This window comes from Cephus cinctus, unplaced genomic scaffold (genome assembly GCF_000341935.2).
Source record: "Cephus cinctus unplaced genomic scaffold, Ccin1 Ccin1_scaffold1184, whole genome shotgun sequence".
NCBI lineage: Eukaryota > Metazoa > Arthropoda > Insecta > Hymenoptera > Cephidae > Cephus > Cephus cinctus.
In genome coordinates this window covers 1,229,025-1,246,970 of record NW_014333664.1, presented here as the reverse complement: position 1 = coordinate 1,246,970, position 17,946 = coordinate 1,229,025, and the positions used below count along the sequence as shown (strand labels likewise).

At 40.9% G+C, this 17,946-nt stretch overlaps 1 protein-coding gene across 9 annotated transcripts in view; it reads left to right on the top strand.

The window, feature by feature from the left end:
- The window catches only part of LOC107272554 (putative polypeptide N-acetylgalactosaminyltransferase 9), a 118,168-nt gene that overhangs the window by 85,547 nt on the left and 14,675 nt on the right, over positions 1-17,946 (top strand). For all 9 annotated transcript variants that reach the window (XM_015749812.2, XM_015749816.2, XM_025089723.1 and 6 more), the window contains 2 exons: positions 1,394-2,478; positions 3,024-3,222. In XM_015749812.2, coding sequence (XP_015605298.1) covers positions 2,232-2,478; positions 3,024-3,222 — 446 coding nt within the window. In that variant the 5' untranslated portion in view covers positions 1,394-2,231. The remainder of the gene's footprint in view (positions 1-1,393; positions 2,479-3,023; positions 3,223-17,946) is intronic.

Below are 17,946 nucleotides of genomic sequence, written 5' to 3'. Positions count from 1 at the left end.
GGGGGGGGGGGGTAGATGAGGACGTTGAGTTTTATGGGGAGGGACTTTGGTATTCGATATAAAACCGGTTTCGAGCCAATTACGAGTCTCCCTGAGAATTTATGGCCGTTAAAGGTAAATAGGGGTCGCGCTAAGAATTGACATTTTTAGTATGACTTCTGGGAATGCCGGTGTATATGTATGTATGTGTATCCGTTGGTGCAGTTGGATTAGTCGAATATTTTTTTTCTCGCTACGGAAATTCACGGCCCGGACGATAGCACACGATCATTGTGGGTTTTGCGGTTTGTCTAAAATCCACTTGGATGCTTTTAAATGTCGAAATTCGTATTTCGGTGAAAAACCGTGGGAATTTCATTAGCTTAACGCCGCTGCTGCAAAGGTCGTGTTTTCATTGCATTAACGTTGCGCGAATGAGGGAATGAGGGATGCAACCGTAAACCAAATATATATATATATATATATATATATATATATATATAGAAACGCAGTAGAAATGCATAGATCCTGCAGGCGTCCGTGCGAGAAGCGCCATAGATTCTACTGAAATCCTTCTCTACTGGTGGCTAGTAGCTGGCAGCTAGTAGGTTAGGTGGCTATATGCACAGACGAAATACCTGACCGAAACTCTCGTGAATTTTCGTCCTGGAATAAATCTTGTATTGTCTCATATCCTTATCTGTCTTTTCCCATTGAGTTACGACTATGGGAACGTAGGTTTGCGTTCCGCCCCAACACTTTTCACCCTTATTTATGAACGTGCCACAAGAGTAAACAGACAGACCCCTCTTGTTTCAAGGATCCAGTAGACAACACCGTAAGACGCCTGTCAATATTTTTTCAATTTCTTATTTTTTTTTGTATTAACCTTGATTTTTAAAATTGATCAATGAGCAAGTTTTTACTCGACGCTGTTATGATTATCACTGGAAGCGACAGGCGGTGATTTCTATTGCTGTTATACGTCAGTGGACCAGAGTGGATTCTGTCACGTCGTCTGACTAACATAAGATTTCTCTACTTTCAATATTTTCATGGAGTCCTTAATATTCGCTATTAAGTTTCTACCGCGTGCAAATAATTGCCTCATGATATTATAGGGCTTTTCATAACGGGTGTCTCAAAGTAGGTACTCTGTGACATTGCCAGGTATATCTGACTGCTTCAAAGTTCCAGCATTCAGCCAGAGAGAAAGAGAGAGTTACGAGTAATTTTATAAGGCTTGGTTTAAGTAGTGGTAATTGGTGAGTCATTAGCGAATCGCTAATTAAGGTATCGTAATACAGCGATAAGGAGTAATCTGAGTTTGATTTTACTGTATTTTCATGGGACTGATAATTTTTTTTATAAAAATGGAAAAATTAAAATTTGTTTAATTTTTTTTTCGTTTCAGCTTCAAGATATGAGTTGACGTTCATTTTGTAAATCAAAACCTGCGAAGTGACATATCGCACGAGGAAAATTTTTAAATAGTCAATTGAAAAATTAAATTAATTCTTTTAATCTTTCTCGTAACGTAAAGGGCCATATCATTCTGTTACGTGTACTAGCATCAGTGTCATATGAAACGAGCTTTAGATCCTTGAACTGTTAAATACGCTAACTATATTTCCATGACATCGATTCGGTAAGGACTGTGATAAAGTGCCATAATTACGTGCTCCCATTTGGATTCTCATCAAGTGCACACTGCCCAATAACTTATCGATGACAAATGATTATTACCAATCGGCTAATCGATTAATGTGATAATTGACATATCTATATTAAATACATGACCTTTTGATAAGGGGGAAAAAAAAAGAAGAAAAATTCACCAAATTTTCTTTAAAATGTTACACAGTAATATCCCGAATTTTTCGAATTTTATGAACAATCAATAAAAACGAGAGGATATCGAATCCACGAAAATAATATCAATCACCTCGATCGGATTTAATCAGTGATCGATCCGGTGATAAAATTGCATAATCAAAGTCGAAGCACAAGAACGCGCGTGTCTTTTCAATGGTATTAAAACTTGAAGAATTTTCGAACGGAAAATAATAGAACGGAAATATAATTTTAAAAAATTTATCAATAAAATATAAAAAGAAGTCTCAGCAAGGCTTGGCCTGTACAAAGGGATGAAGATGTTACGGAGATAACGTAAAGTTATCTTTAATCGTAAGAGATCAACAGAACAAGATTGTTCTGTCTTTCAAAGTGACCAGGTCCAAGACTAAACTGCCATGGGGATTCCCAGAAGAAGATCGTTGTGGTTAAAATTGGCCGTATTAGCGGGCGCAGCGTGGCTGACAGTGTGCGTCCTGCTTTACACCGAAGACAGAACAGTAGCAGTCCAGAGTCTGGGACCATCGGGCGTCGCGGCGCCACAAGTGGCAAACGGTTTCGTACTACAGGCACTGGCACTCCGAAGAGAGACCCCCGGAAACGGACAGAGCAAGTCCAAACTGAACCAAGCTGGTCCCGAGCAAGGTACGAGTATACATCATAATATATAATTATTCGGCCAATTACAAAAAAGAAAGAAAAAAAAAAAATTAAATATTACAGTTCCCCCCCCTCCCTTATCCTTCTGATCAACTTACTAAAATTCCACTCATAAAATATATTAACATTTTTTTTTCCCCCTAAAACCAGCTCAATTCCTTTGACGAATGATCCTAATAACTGTAATCCACTTCCTGAATTGTAAATACATTATTTGATTATCCCCCACAGAGTCATCACCTGTTTACCCCAGGGGTAGTTTAACCCCACTGTATAACCTACCATTATTCCACCTGTCCATTCCCATTGCTATGCTTCAGAATGTGTGCATCATAAGTACGCACGTGTGCGATAAAATCCGTTGACCAACAACAAGCTCAGCTTCTGCAGTAAAGCTCAAGAAATGGGGGCAGGAGCGAAATGTTGCAAGCTCAAGCTATCGCATAGTCTATGCAAACGTGGCGGACATGCCACTGTGTACAGTAAAAGTATAATAAAAATATGAGACTGTTTCTCTTTTTGTTATCCAGGTGGCGGCGTACTCGCAGCACCACGTGATCAGGACACCTTAGCTCCTGGTGAAAACGGACGACCAGTTGTTCTGCCTACGAATCTTACGGCCGAGACAAAGAAGCTCGTCGACGACGGTTGGCTCAATAATGCATTCAATCAGTATGCGAGCGATTTGATATCCGTACATAGGACACTGCCAGATCCTCGAGATCAATGGTAAGTAGTAATGACGTATTGTGGACCAGTAAATCCATAGGAGGACCGTGGAGGTCTGCAACTTTACTATGAATAATGTCATTTTATTGTTTAATGCACTTCGATGCTTTGATTCTCATGTAGCATAATACGTATAACGTAAGTGCGTATGGACGTTTCGTTTATGTCGCATTCAGGATTATGGATTCGGTCGTATAATCCAGAGAAGTCATAAAGGTGGACGGCCATGTTCTTTTATTGCTAACGGGCAAGAAATCACGTCGCTTCGTCTTTAATAAAATGTATTGAGCCGCAGCATGGACGACAGTCATGAATTTCTTGCCCTCTGTTCTCCAATGCATTTCTCTTCATCTTATGTCATTGTTTCCAGTTGCTGTTTACTTTTTTTCCCTTCGCCAGGATTCTTGTTCCTGATTTTCGTCCCTTGCTCTTCGCACCCCTGCTACAGAGGATTCTTGTAAGATGAGATTGGTGTCGATACATACGTAGCTTTTCTTACCCTACCTGTCACGCGTGTTACGACAGAATTCTCATGCGAGCTTTAAATCGTTTCCTAGACTTATCCCTGTTTCTCGAGTGTTTCACCTGGAAGAGAATTTATATCGAAATACCTTATCAACCCTCTTTACTTAGCAAGGAGTCACTGGGAAACGGTGCAATTTTTCACGCTATATTAAACAATACTTTTCTGGATAGATACGTTACGATTTGCTGATTAGAATTTTTGTTCTCTTACAACCATACAAGATTCCACTTTCGGTATTGTTTTTTTCCTACTTGGAAGATTTTGCTTGAGCTCAAGCCAAGGTATCCATTGCTATAGATATCAGTAAATATTCGCAGCCCTCTTGGCATCCCTGGTGGCGGCGAAAATAAACCTTAATGAAATTGTCGGTATAATCTTCCAGGAGCCTATTTGGTATGAGGAAGCCCTGTAGTATTCCAGAGTTTATACACGTGGGATACAAGGCTGGCTGGCTGGCTGGCTGGCTGGTTCGCTCTTGTGGCAACGAAATATGTTTTGCAGAGAGTCCCGTAAATTCGCGTAAAACTTTCCCCGTGGAGCGTGGCCCGCAATAGTGAGGTCGCAGGAGTGGGAGGACTCGAACCGCAGGGCCAAATTAGCCCCATGAATATTAATTACAATTTACATGATATTAGCCGACATTATCAGGACAGGTGGACAAAGTTAGAGAGCATCATATATATATATATACATATCATGTGGATCTGTTCATTCGCATCCTCCATATAATTATTCTCAGTGTGTTGTCGACTGGCAGGTCAACGACCGACCATCTCCACTTGACCAGTCAATTCTGAATAACTTCAACAAACACAATGTTTCTCAGTGCCATAAGTAGGCAAATATAAGGGTAGATTCTTTGAAAAAATTATACCTGTATTCATTGATTGTCCATAATCATATATATACGTATATACCATGTCTGAACATATAACTATAATTGTCACTTAACCCCTATTCTTGATAAATTTACCTATAACACTTGCAATTGCTACATACTAATTTGCCTATCGTCCTTTGAGAATATCTACCTCTTATGATACTCTTCGTGTATTATTGTACATTTTTATTTGAAAAATTGCGTCATGAGGAGGAGAGGTGGTGGCAAACTTGAAAATTTGGATACCAACCAACAGCAGATTAAAATAAGAAACATATTGGACACAACTTTTCTGTTGGCGCTATCAGCAACGTCAGTCAGTTACGAGTCAGCGCAATTTAACCCTAGGGGGTTGCAACCCCTTTTTCCTGTAGAATTTAAATATGCAAATGAACAGGACGCTTAGCTTAATAAGGTACGTTCACGTGTGAGCTATAGGCTTGTGCTTTCACCCCCCCCCCCAATCTCCCCATCAGTTTATGCTCAATTACAATGTTATCGTGTCTCACTTGTTTAGTTTACACAATGGAATGTTTGCTCTGGAATAGCATAAGCTCTAAACGTTATATTACCGATGGAGTTCAACTGGGTGAACTAAATAAATACATTATTACATTTGAATCCAAGCAAACGTAATATTGAAGTTTATCACGTGCGATGTAACAATATACTTATTATATATAGTAATTCCTTTCAATTCAATTTTTTTTTAATTTTTAGACATTATCGTCATAAATGTTGCATGACTGGTCTGATAATTATTTTCTTGGTTTTTGAAGATCTCACGCGTCTATGGGTCCTATATCGTACACAGTAGATTACGTTTCGTTCCGACAGACACTTTGCCAAGAACTTATGAGTCCGGATGCCTATATTTTCCAATTACTGGTTAGCAAGGATTTATTTAACCACGCGCGAATGAATTGGGTTAGGTAGGTGGTAGGTAACGGTACACACCGGTAGGTATGGGAGGCTGAGATAGATGAGGCAGACGAAACGTAGAGGAGCCCAGACTGCTGGTAGCTGCCAGGAATTTATAAATTGAACCATCCAAGTAGGTACAGGCATTCACGAATTTTCTGCTCAAGTATCTTCATACAGGCATATACGTAAGTAATTTTTCACGCGATATAATTGGGCTTTGCGATGGGAAAATTAAAAAAAAAAAAATTTCTTTCGTAAGATTCTCGTAGGGGTCGGGCAAGTTGATTTTGAGTTTTTTTGTTCTATTTTCCAAAATGGATCCTTTGACGGTTCTTCTTCGTTGATGCTACTTGGCAGTAGCACTTTTTCTCTCTTTTACTGGTTGTCTGAACGTGACGTGTTGCTTCACCTTATTTACTGTGCTTTTACCGGTATTCATGTGAACAGTTTACTTAAGAGTCTATTCTTGGAGAATAAACTGCCAAGACATCCGGTCAAATTAGGGCGGAACGTCCTGCGAGGATTCTGGAACAAACACTCTGCCTTCTTAAGGTTTCTTGTTTGGGATCGCTCGAGGATTAGGCGGGTAGTTGATAACGAGGATGTTGATAAGAAAATTTAAAGCGCTTTTTACTCTGTACAAATAAAGGGAATAAAATTCATACATTCATTGTATATTCCTTAGAGATATATTTTTCTCGACATTTTCCGGTACCACGTGATACGCTCGTTCAATTATACGGTCGTGGTACTCGTATCCGTATTTCATTTATATCCGGTTTACATTCAAGTTATACGACGCTTATACGCTAATTCAAATTTCACGAGACTCCTCGACGTCAACGTGGATAGCTTAATTGACCATTCGCATAACGGCTGACAAGAAATTGTAGAGCATCACTCGACAAGAAGTCATCTTTTAGAGGATCTGGGGTTAATACGTATATATAATCATAGTAAGGTACAGGCACTATAGATATTCGAGATAAATGGTTCGTCCAGGATGTTTTTGCTAGGCAGTACTATAGTGACCCAGGGGTAGTTTATTCGGCCGATTATTAAGGACTTACTATCTATCCGAGTATTTGAAGCAAGCCAGTACGTAGTAGTGGACCTTCGCGTAAAGTGCCGTCTGGCACTTTCCGCACTGCAACCCCTAGCAGTTGCACTTACCACGTTAACAGGTGTATGCTCCTCGGTACCGAAGTTTACCTTAAGCCATTGCCCGTGGCAATTTTCAAAGTAATTTCGAATATGGAAATTTTGGAAATGACCAAGCAAATTTTTTTAAAATATACTATACCACCCCCCTAGAATTTGAGAATCATAAAATTTGAATGAAAAAAAAATTTACAACCCTTAAGGAATTTATTAAGTTTGACCTTAAAATATTCACCCACCCGTTTTTTTTCTTCTAATTTATTTTACTTCGTAATGGCTGCGCGTCAATCGCATCCAATCGTGGAAGTGGTAGGTCTTAACACTCAGCCCCTATACTCTCGAGATAAATCAAAGTGAACTTGACTCTAAGTAGAGAGAATGGTGGATGGTCTTAAACAATTCTCAAGGGGCTAATGTGCCATCTGGCTTCAATCGTGTCTCGTGTTCCTTCCAATATGGCGACCGGTTGTCCTCGTAACGAAGCTGCCTTAATACCCATTACGTCGCAAGTAAAGAGCGTCGTAGACCAGCCAAGTGAAACTCCATCTTCTTACTAGAAAGCGACTCCATTTGCTATGGCGGATCCTTCCTGAGTGGGAATTACAAAAATTCTTCCCAGTGCAAACTTCCCGGTCTCCGTATGTTTCCACGCACTTAATCGTTTCTCTGCTGGTCGTTTGCGCGTTTGTAAATACGAGCTCTGTGTGTTTAGAAAATGTAGAAAGCGATAATATTTTTTTTTTATACCAATTTAAATCTTCACTGCCACTCGTTCACGAGAGAATACCTCTTACTTTGCGTCCGTAACAAAATGCTGCCGTAATTCCATATAAACTGCAACGGGGACATTCGTCTCTGGGGATTGACTGGGACGTAAAGTGGCGCGCAATTTGAATTCGATAAAGCTCTCTTTCAGTGGCTCATAGATGGATCCCCCTTTACAAAGTCTTTGAAACACAAGGCAATATTATTATATCTATACATCATTCTTCGAAGGCATTCCCGAAGGAGTCTCAAACCTGTTGCAAAATTGCGTCTGTAATTTCGTACAGCATCCCCCTGTAGGTTTCCTGCATCCAACCAGAATTCATCGCTCGTTGCGTTGAAGATTGAAATACCTAATTAGCAGCGTCGCGTGAGAGTAACGTTCAGGTTCAAAGTGAGAATGTTTAATTAAGACGCAAGGACGATAGAGCCTCTTAACGAGACAATAGAAACCCCTGAAAAAACATCCTTAAAAAACCATAAGTATCAGTCTGCACAGACATTTTAATAAGAGCCAAAAAAAAAAATCTTTGAGAAAATCCCATACATTTTTTTACCCATAAAAATTTCCACCCCTTCCTCCTCCACCGCAGCAAATACCACCGGTCCGCGAGGGTCGGCCGCTAATTTCCGGCTGTTTATATATTAGCTTTCTTCAACCCCCTGGTTTCCTCCCCTTAACTGTTAGGTGCCATAAATATTCCATGGGCCCTATTAAACCGTCATAATGGCTAATGCCAACGTAAGGGATGCTTGTTACCCTTATTTATCCCTTCGCTACTGTACGTTACGTGCATAATTTAAGGACTCCCCGCTTACGTGGTTTGCGCGACCATAGGGTATAATAGTCATAGGGGAGGGGAGTGAAATCCACCCTCCTGACGTAAGCACGCTGTAAGATACGTGCATTTTTGCACAGACTGTACAATTGGTCTCTCACCCCCGTATAGACTGAATCCACCAGAAGACTTCATTACAGAACTGCAATAGAACTTTCGATCATTCGACTCTGGTAGTTTTTGGTTCTTTTTTTTTTTTTGAGTTTTTTAGTTCGCGAGATTGTTTAATCAGTTTGGTTCACGAGCCGCCAGATGGCTCAGCACTCGTGGCGAACTTTTCTCTGCCTCGACTTTATATTTTTTATTTTTTATTTTTTTTTTTTTTATTATTCCGAGTTACTTCGATTTATAATGGTACAGAGTTACTGCCGAAGTCGACTGTAGTATTGCTTTTGTTTTTCTGATATTTTATTTGTCTTTATTTTTTTTTTAAATCTTGTTTATTTCCGTTCTTTACGCCCCTCCTGGTTTCTTCGGCTTTTCTCTCTTTCTGGTTCTCTTTTTTTTATTTCTCGGCCTGAGAGAAACTACCTGGCATCTCTTCTGGTACTCGTTTGGGTTGTCACGCATCCTGGTTACACGAGGCAAGAGTAGAGTGTTGTTGTCCTTCTTGATGATGCTCCATCCGTCCTAGAAAAAGGGGATTGGTCGCGGCACTTGTGGATACACCATAATGGTGTAGAAGCCCAAAGAGGTACAAGTGTCTTGTACAATCAGACGAATATACATATGTAGTAATAAAAATAAGAACGAAATAGTTTGCGTTTGTTTAAATTTGTATTTTTATTTTATTTTTTTATTTTTCTCATCTTCTCTTGGCAATGTAGAAACTCGTTTGAGATACAGTGTCTCGGCAATGGATGCTGTATTGGTTTCTCGTATAGCATCTAAACCTAACCTGACTTAACCTCATGGCCACTATGTGGAAACTGTAACGGCTGATAGGTAAGGACAGAGGAGATAAAAAGTTTTCTCTCATGTACTTCCTGCATCATTCTTCGTGATCTGGATTACACTTCTTCTTTGTCCAACTACCATATATCCAGAATATGGACTCTACAAGTTTTTCCAAATATAGCGACGGCATAAATTCCTCGGCCTGCTCTTTAATAAGGCCATCTCCCTTAGCGAGGATTAAATTGAATATTGCGCGATTATCTCAAGCGATTGACGCCAGAGATCAGTATTTTACTAAAATATTTTTTTTTAATTTATCATAAAATAAAATAATCTGAAATTGAATACGTAAGTATTCAATTCCAAAGATAACAACTTTCAGTAATGTATTTTTTTTTTCCCGAAGGTTTTGACATTTTTTTATTTCGTGCGACATGAGAAAATACGCCAGAAAAATATTAATTATGAAATATTTCATATAATATATTCATTGAACGAGTGTACGAATTTTTTCAAAAATTTATTTAACTTTCCAGAGGATAACATTTTCATAGTCAACCTCACGCGACACTCTCGATCCAGGTTACCTGTTTGTTTTAGCGGCTTTCGACGAAAACGTCTTTGAACAAGTTTCGCTCTAATTACGTAGTGTATGTGTTCTCGTAAAACATAAAGAGCCATCCTGACAAGACCCTAAAAAGGGTAAAAAGGGTGTTTCGGAAGGTCGCACAGTTGCAAAGAGTAGAAGAGTGGACCCTTATTTCTCCCCTTTCAGTTTCTCCGACACTTCCACCTCCTCCATACTCTGGATCCGTCTGGTCAGGTTACTTACCTTTTCCACTGCCTATTCTTCTTCTTCCACTTCTGCCTAATATCGTACCCTGTATCCCATACCACGTCGAGTGTTCTCTCTTCAGGTACGACAGGGGTGCCGAGTACAATCGTAGATAAAAATTTGTCCGTTAGTTGGCGCGAAAACTTTATTACAGTGAATAAATGCTATTCACGCTGATAACAAATGTACCTTCCAAGCAAGTTTCCTGTACGTACTATAGTCGGTACGGCATAACTTTGTTATAATTTATCATTGTAGTCTGGAATATCCTCGTGGGATTTCCAAATCCTGAACTTTCGACGTGCTCTCACCGATCTATCAGCTCCCAGCGACTTCGATATTTCTATTCCACTTTCCTTCCAATTAAACATATTCCATCCTTATTCCTTATCGTCTTCCTCGATAATCACTCAAATAATATTTAAACACCGAGTGGATCAGTCTGCGCAACTTTCTACGCTGAATCATTATTTTTCCTAACAACTGTACCTCTTGCCTCTTAGGTGACTTCAGACTTTGCTACTACTTTGTGTTACTAACCTCCCTCCCTCCCTCCTCCCACCCTACCTTCACGAGTATGTAAGTGAAGATCTACTTGTCTCCAAGGCACTTAGCTACGTCCTCATTAGACACCGGGTCAATGAGGCGCAACCTCCACTCAACGTAGGAAGCCTCGACAAAGGCTGGCGACGGCAGTACCTTCCCTACTAGCTAAGCAACGTGCAAGACCCTGACAAGGAGAATGACGTAGGAGCGTCTGTAGTGTCTCGTTCGCACGTAATTTTCGTCAGCAAAAAGTCAAGACGTAAAAAATATATGCAGAAAAATTATTTTTCATGGATGGTAAAAATATTTAAAAATAATTTAAAACTTGATAACAAAAAAAAATTTATCAAACGCAATCGTTATAGCTACACAGGTCACAACGTCGTTTTCGTCCTAGTAGATTAATTGGCCAAGAAGCCAGTCTACCGAAACAGTGAAGTAGGTTGGTCACGATGGTGGTCGGACAGGATAAGCAAGGAAGAGGGGGCAGACCAAGTGGGTTATTTTCAGGAAGTGGAAGCTCAGGATAATGAGCGTCCATTTGGTGAGATCTTTACTTTGATTGTTTTCCGATGAAAATGGTCGTGCACCCCTTCACCCCCTCTTTAACGCTTGGGCTCGGTGTCGTTTCCACACGGAATCATAGGTGGCACCACCGGTCTCACGTATCTCCCTCCCCGCCGCCGCCCCTCTCACCGTGTAGAATAACTGCGCTGAATCGTGGATTCGTTTGTCCTTTTACGACCGGTTGTAAAGCGGATTCCTGCGAGGCACCGTAATGCCGTCATGCCGCTGTTGTTGCTGGCGGCGGCGGCAGCGGCGGTGGAGATCCTAATTGAACGAGGTTTTCTCTGATGGGAAAAACGAAACAAAAAATAAAAGCGATCCTCTTCCGAGGGGAATCTGATGGCGCGGAAAATTTTAAATGAGTCTGTCAAGGTTACGTCATTTCCGTTTCCAGCTTTTAACGTGGACGTTACCATGCACCATATACTTGGCGTCATTGTTTTATACATGAAAGTTCACGAGATAGATTATTCTTTGTGTCTGACTAGTGAGGTGTTGTATCACTTACGATGTTGTGTCTTTTCATCTAGATCTTTTTTTTTTCTCTTTGTAAACGAGATTTGCCATGTATCAGGTTTTTGTTAGTGGTCTTATTACACTGTTTACATGCTCGGTGCGTCGCGACGCTTGGTTCCTGTAGTACGTGAGCTGTAGGCTTTGAGACGGATGACGAAGAAGGAAAGGGAATAAGGGGAAAATGGGGAAAAGGCAGGAAAAAGACAGGGCGAATGTGATTTTCTCGGAGACCAGTAAAGTCAAAGCAGTAAAGTAAAAATGCTTTGACAAAATAACTAAGCGTTCTACATGGTACTTACGGATAAGGATGTCACTTGTTACCTATTGTATTACGAAAATACGTAAAAGACAGAAAAAAAAAAAACTTTATCAGAATATATTATTAATCTCGACAGTTATGGGTGACGCTTGGAGGTAATTCTAGTGGAATAGGCTCAATTGTAATTTTTAATGATATTTGCAGTATTAAAAAATTTTTTATCTCTCCCTTCCCTCTTATACTTCATTTTATTTTCTCGTTACTGCACCCACAGCAGTGAATGATGTTTTATTTAAAATTCCTAATGCGAGAAGCTTGTATAAAATTATAATTTAACAGACGCGCGGAGTCCCTTCTGATGTAATATATGTATTTTATTAATGAGCCTTTTTGGCACATACTGGCAAACCACGTCGTTGTCGTACGCACGGTTTGGGCTAACAATTTCCCATAGGAAGAAGGGTTCATCCTGGTAAAATAAGGGTCGCGCGATGCTCGCTTAATTTATGACGTCAACCACAGGCTGCGCAACTCGACGCGAGTCCGCAGCTTGTTAACGTTTATTTAAAGTTGGCACATATGTATCTACATATATGTGTATGTGTATATATATATATATATATGCATATATTCGTTTTGCTATAGTCTTGACTTGCGCTTTAGCATTAGTTTAAAACTTTTTTAGTTGCTTTCGTCTACATTCCTACTTGGTCCTTCTAGTTCTTTTTCATAACGTATCATCCCTCGATGTGACTCCGGGACGTCGAGATCAAAAGATTACGATATCAGTATCATCGGAAGCCAGTATAGCCGGAAGGTCTTTCCTCCTAAGAGACTTCGAGTTGTTCGATGACGTAATAAGAAGACCACGGGATGTGGTTACCGAGACGAAAGTAATATTTTTCAAGAAATTCTCAAAGTACCTTTTTACGAATATTAAATTTTTTTGACAAGAAATGAAATTCTTCTATGGCGAAAATATTTTTTTAATAATAAAATCAACGTCTCAATCATCGAACAAAGTTCGTGTGCAAGAGAGATGGAAATACGGTTTCTTATGGACGTCCAAAGGTGGGACCGCCTCGTCAGGTGTCCAGCTACCTGGACGTTGACCTTTCCATTGCTAAGTATTTAACGAGATCCTGTAAAAGTGCTACACTTTTATTAGATCGGCAAAAAGGTATAGTAACTGCTGTATTACCGGATAAAGATCAATAAACAAAAAAATGGTCATCTATATTTTTCTCCATATAATTTGATATCAGTCAGGTGATTTTTTGTCATTTTCACAAAAATGCCATACGATTTCTTCAATCTGCAGGTTATACTGTTTGTACGGAGAGAAATGACGACAATTCGTGAAAACTTTAGCTCGGACTGTATCGTGACGTCTTCGTTACGACGGTTATCGCAAGTTGACACGTTATCAGTGCGAGTCATCATTAAGTTTAATTAGTATCCGGAGTGATCCTGGGAATATAGGAAGCCTCGGGGACTTACGGATTTATTCTGTCTGACAAGTAGTAAAGGACATCAGAAGTGATTTTGATCGGAAATACTTTCGACATTGAGTTTGTCTGATTCGTAAATCGTCCCTACTACTTTTCGCACGGTTCTATTATCAGTTTAACGTTTTAATGTGTCTATTAATTATTTAAGCACACCCTGTATATATTCAAAGCACTTCCCTATACCACAATCCGGTCCTTTTATAAATTATGTTAACTGCTTTTTGGGATATGATTAATGTCACGGCGGCCATGCGGCAGCTAGCCACATACCCAGTGTGCTGCAGGTGCCTGTACCCACCGTCATTATAATATATACCTTAATTAAATACCCCCGTAACGCTCGGGGGCAATGTAGAACGTCATCGGGGACAGCCTGTAATGTTAACGATCCGTAAAATAATTCACCTTCCGAACGTCGTTGACAAATATAGTCAGTCGAGTGGATAGCGTCACTTAAATTAACATTAATTTAAGTTAGTGTCTTGATTTAACGATCCCCTTAATAATAAAACAACCCCTTAATGCGATGATAAATTCACATCGTTAATTTATTTAACATTTCTTCTCTCTTTACTTTCTCCAACGTCCAAATTCTTCCTTTCACTTCTTGCTCTATTTTTATTCCAATTTGCCATTCCTTATTACTTGGACTTCCTGTAATTATTTATTTCACTTCTTCAAGGTCACGCCGGTGATCTTTCCCTTGGTCAGATAAACTTTTAATCTTCCCAAAATTACTCGAAAAACAGACTGAATGCCAAGCATGAGCCGACAATCCGCTTCTACGAGTCGCGTAGAAAGACAAGCACGAGTTACACACGATAAATGAAGCAAGTGAATAAGTAGATAAGACGAGCAAGTAACCAGACAAAAAGTGAGTACAGAAAATATGTATCCCTGTGAAAAAAATTGGGTTACCGTATGCCGGCGGAGGGTGCGTTCAGGGCCGAAGGGTAATGGGTGGGTTAAGTCCCAAGGATTTCGTTACTCGGAAGGATTTCAGGCAGACAAACTGTCGCTGCTGTATTAAAACTCTTCCTCCGACTTTCCACGGTCGGTATTAATCTTACGGGTGAGAGTTGGCGACCCTGACGGTTGGCCATTAATCACCAAAAGTATCGCGCTAATGTTGCAGGCAGTGAGCGACCGGAAGATGAAAACGAGTGGGATGAAAAAAAGATGAGGGGGCGAATAACAAAAAAAAAAAAAAAAAAAAAAAAAAAAAAAAAAAAAAAGAAAAAAAAAGAAAAAAAAGGGAAAATTTCTAAACGATATATTACACCGAATCTCGTAATCGACCATTGTTCACGTATGATTTACGAATTTCGACCTGTATGTCTTGTGTCGAGATACATGGGAAACTTTCTCGAGAGAATAATCGGTAGATCGTATGGAGGCCGTGAGACATTGGCAAGCAGCAAGGCTATTTGTAAGACGCCGCGCTTCGTTATTTACGAGCTTAACGTAACACGTTAGGTCACCTACCCTTAACATCCACCTAGTAATTATAACGACCAACCCCGTACCTACGTGCACCGAGAGGGGGGCACCTTCTTATTTATGACACCTCGTGACGTTTTACATATTAGATTTACGTGCTGCCATTCATCTACGTAGTTATCGCACGGGGTGCCCCGTCTATTTGCGCTTTCGTGCCACCCCACGAAAACTCGACGTGGTTGTTAGGCAGAAGGGGTGGGGCTATTGAAAACTGAAAAAGAGCTCGGATATAGGCAGCAGGATAGACTGGGTTTCACGTGGCAGTAGGTGTTACATATATTAGCCCTTACGTAACGGAGGCCATAAGTGTGTCTGATGCGCGAGTGCTTTTCCACTGTGAAGCAGATTGTGTAAAGTTGTCCCTACCAAGGCCCATTAGGCAGAAATCTGTTCCCTTATAAAAATGAGGCTGTCGCTCACAGGGGCGTAGTAAGAATGAAAGCCAGCAAGAGGGCGAAGTATATAAAGGTGCAGAGAATAGACCCTGAGGTCCTACCGAGTAACTTGGCGAATTTCCAGAATAGAAATCTACCAGTCCCGGCGTCGTTCCGACTGACCTCACTGGTCTAAGTGGTAATAGTACAGTGCATGCTCAGACATACGCACGTAACGTGGCCACGGGTCCGTGGCTTGATTTTCCAAGGTCTAACGAGGTACCGTTGCGGCCATGGCGCAAGGAGAGGGGCGCTGGTCTCGTGGGCTTCATTTTGACTTGGAACAGCCAGACTTCCGGCACTGGAAGCGCCCGGAAAGTGTGAACCGCACGAAAGTCCCTCTTTGGTCTGACTCGTTCAGTGCCGTGACTACTGGCGTTGATTCTCTAGGATAATCCACGAGTCCGAATGTCAGGTGGCGCAGGATTTGTGAGTGTGTTAAAGGGCCACACGTACGTGCGTGGTATTAAACGTGTTTTCTACGTAAGGACGTTTCTCCTAGGGGTAAACGAGATCGCTTGTTAGTGCGACGGGGCTGGGGGTGGAAACCACCCTCCCGGTAGTGGCTGTTCTCGTGGCTCAAGGATGGCTGAGTACTGTTTACTCATTACGTCCTAACACAATCCATCATCCGGTTCTTCATCCTCGTCGGTCCTCGTTCTCATCCTTTCCAGACTTACTTGGAAAATTCAGTAAAGACTTTAATATTATTTTACGGGATCACCCGTTATAACCAGCAAGGCAAAAGATTCTCGTAGTCAGACTAATTGTATCTCTCTCATAATCTCATTTGTACCACTAACATTTTTATATACACCTTCGTTATATGTTACGCGTACTACATTTTTTCTACAGTATATCTGAGAAATATGAGAGAAAGGGGGTCCTTTTGTGAATTTCTTCTATTCTCCTTTTGGGGTTACTTTCACTCCTTGTCATTTGATTAAGTGTTGACATGTGAACAAGATTTTGCAGGGTTGTCTTGACGACTGAAATCCTGTCGTTAGTGGTCGGTACCCTAGAAATTTTTGGAACCCGTATAGACATATATATATAGCCATGTATATATCAAGCAACCCTTAGCACATGCCGGATTTATATTCCGGAAAAATAATCCAGCTCGATGAATGTGAACTGTGAACTATGATGACCCAAAGGATCGGTTTGAAACAGTCGTAACTGGCTGGCCCTTTAGAATTTTTGTGACGTCGGGCTTGCCTTGTTACGGGAATAATTCTCGAAATGGCCTTATTCGAACCCCGCAACATACCTGCAGCCCTCAGCTAGACAATAGCACAGTAATGTTTCGAGTTCGGCACTTTAGAAAATTGCAGGAAACGCTATGAGCCGTGTCACAAACCTTTCTTCAATTCATTCTTTCTCAGTTTCCCGCTTTTATTCTTACGCCTTGCGTAACACGTACAAGCAGTACAGTCAGGGCGGAGTACAGTGTAATATAATATAAGTGAGTATCCTAAGTGATGTTGAAATTCATCTCTCCGTAGGCACCGAAGTAATAAAATGAAAGTTGAGATATTTCTCGAAGTGGCTTTCCGAAGGATGAGGGTAGGTATCCCTTCGAAAGGCACTTGGGAGTATCCTTGGGGTGGTATAGGATTTTCTCTGTCTTCCTTGCGCAGGCGGACACGTAGATACATAAAAACTCGCATAACTCTTGCCCACCCCATATGGGAAGCTGAGGGTAATAGTACGGCTGCGGTATAGTACGTTAAGGGAGTGGTATGACGTGCTGCTGAAGAATCCTAAGGGTTGAAGAGAGAGAGAAACTGAGAAAGTAGGTGTATATATGTTAGGGGTTAAAGGGCAGAATACCGAGGTGAGAAACACTTCATCATAGACGTCGCTGTCCATGTGAACCAACCCTAAGCCGTCGTGCCCGCCCTTCGTGCTATCTCAATCCTTTATGATCCCCAACGGGGCAGGCAACTTCGTATACACAGCTCGACCTACAGGAGTCTCGATGCTTAATTGAATTTATGGGATTATTTCCGGGGCTCCATCTTCTTCTTTTCTCTTTTTTTCCCCGGGCCCTTTATTTCAACCCCAACAATAAGGAGGGTGCGTCGGAAATCACTGGCGTATGGTTCCATCCTAAATCCACAATGTCTGACTACGCACGTACTTTATCTACTTGGCGGTTTTGTAACCTTCGCCTCCTTTCTTCTTACCTTCGTCCCCTATGGAATTTTTCTTTTGCCTTCCTCAACAAATTCTCAAACTTCGATTATCCTTCTCTCATGCTCCTCCTTCTACGCTGTTGGGTCTTAGATTATTTTTTGAACCATGCAAAATGCTTCTTTATCTCGAATGTGCTGGTACTCTGCCAAATATACCCGGTTCCCGCAGGGATATCTCTTCCTAGACTGTTTGTCTTTCGCTGAATGCACGTACTCGCCCGGAATGGTGAGCAGTGTGAATTCAAGGAGACAGGCCAGGGTGGTTGAAGGTGGTTGAAGGTGGTTGAAGGTGGTTGAAGGTGGTGTGCAAGTAAACGATCAGCATACCCAGAAAAGTCTACACCGAATTTCGATATTCCAATCTGA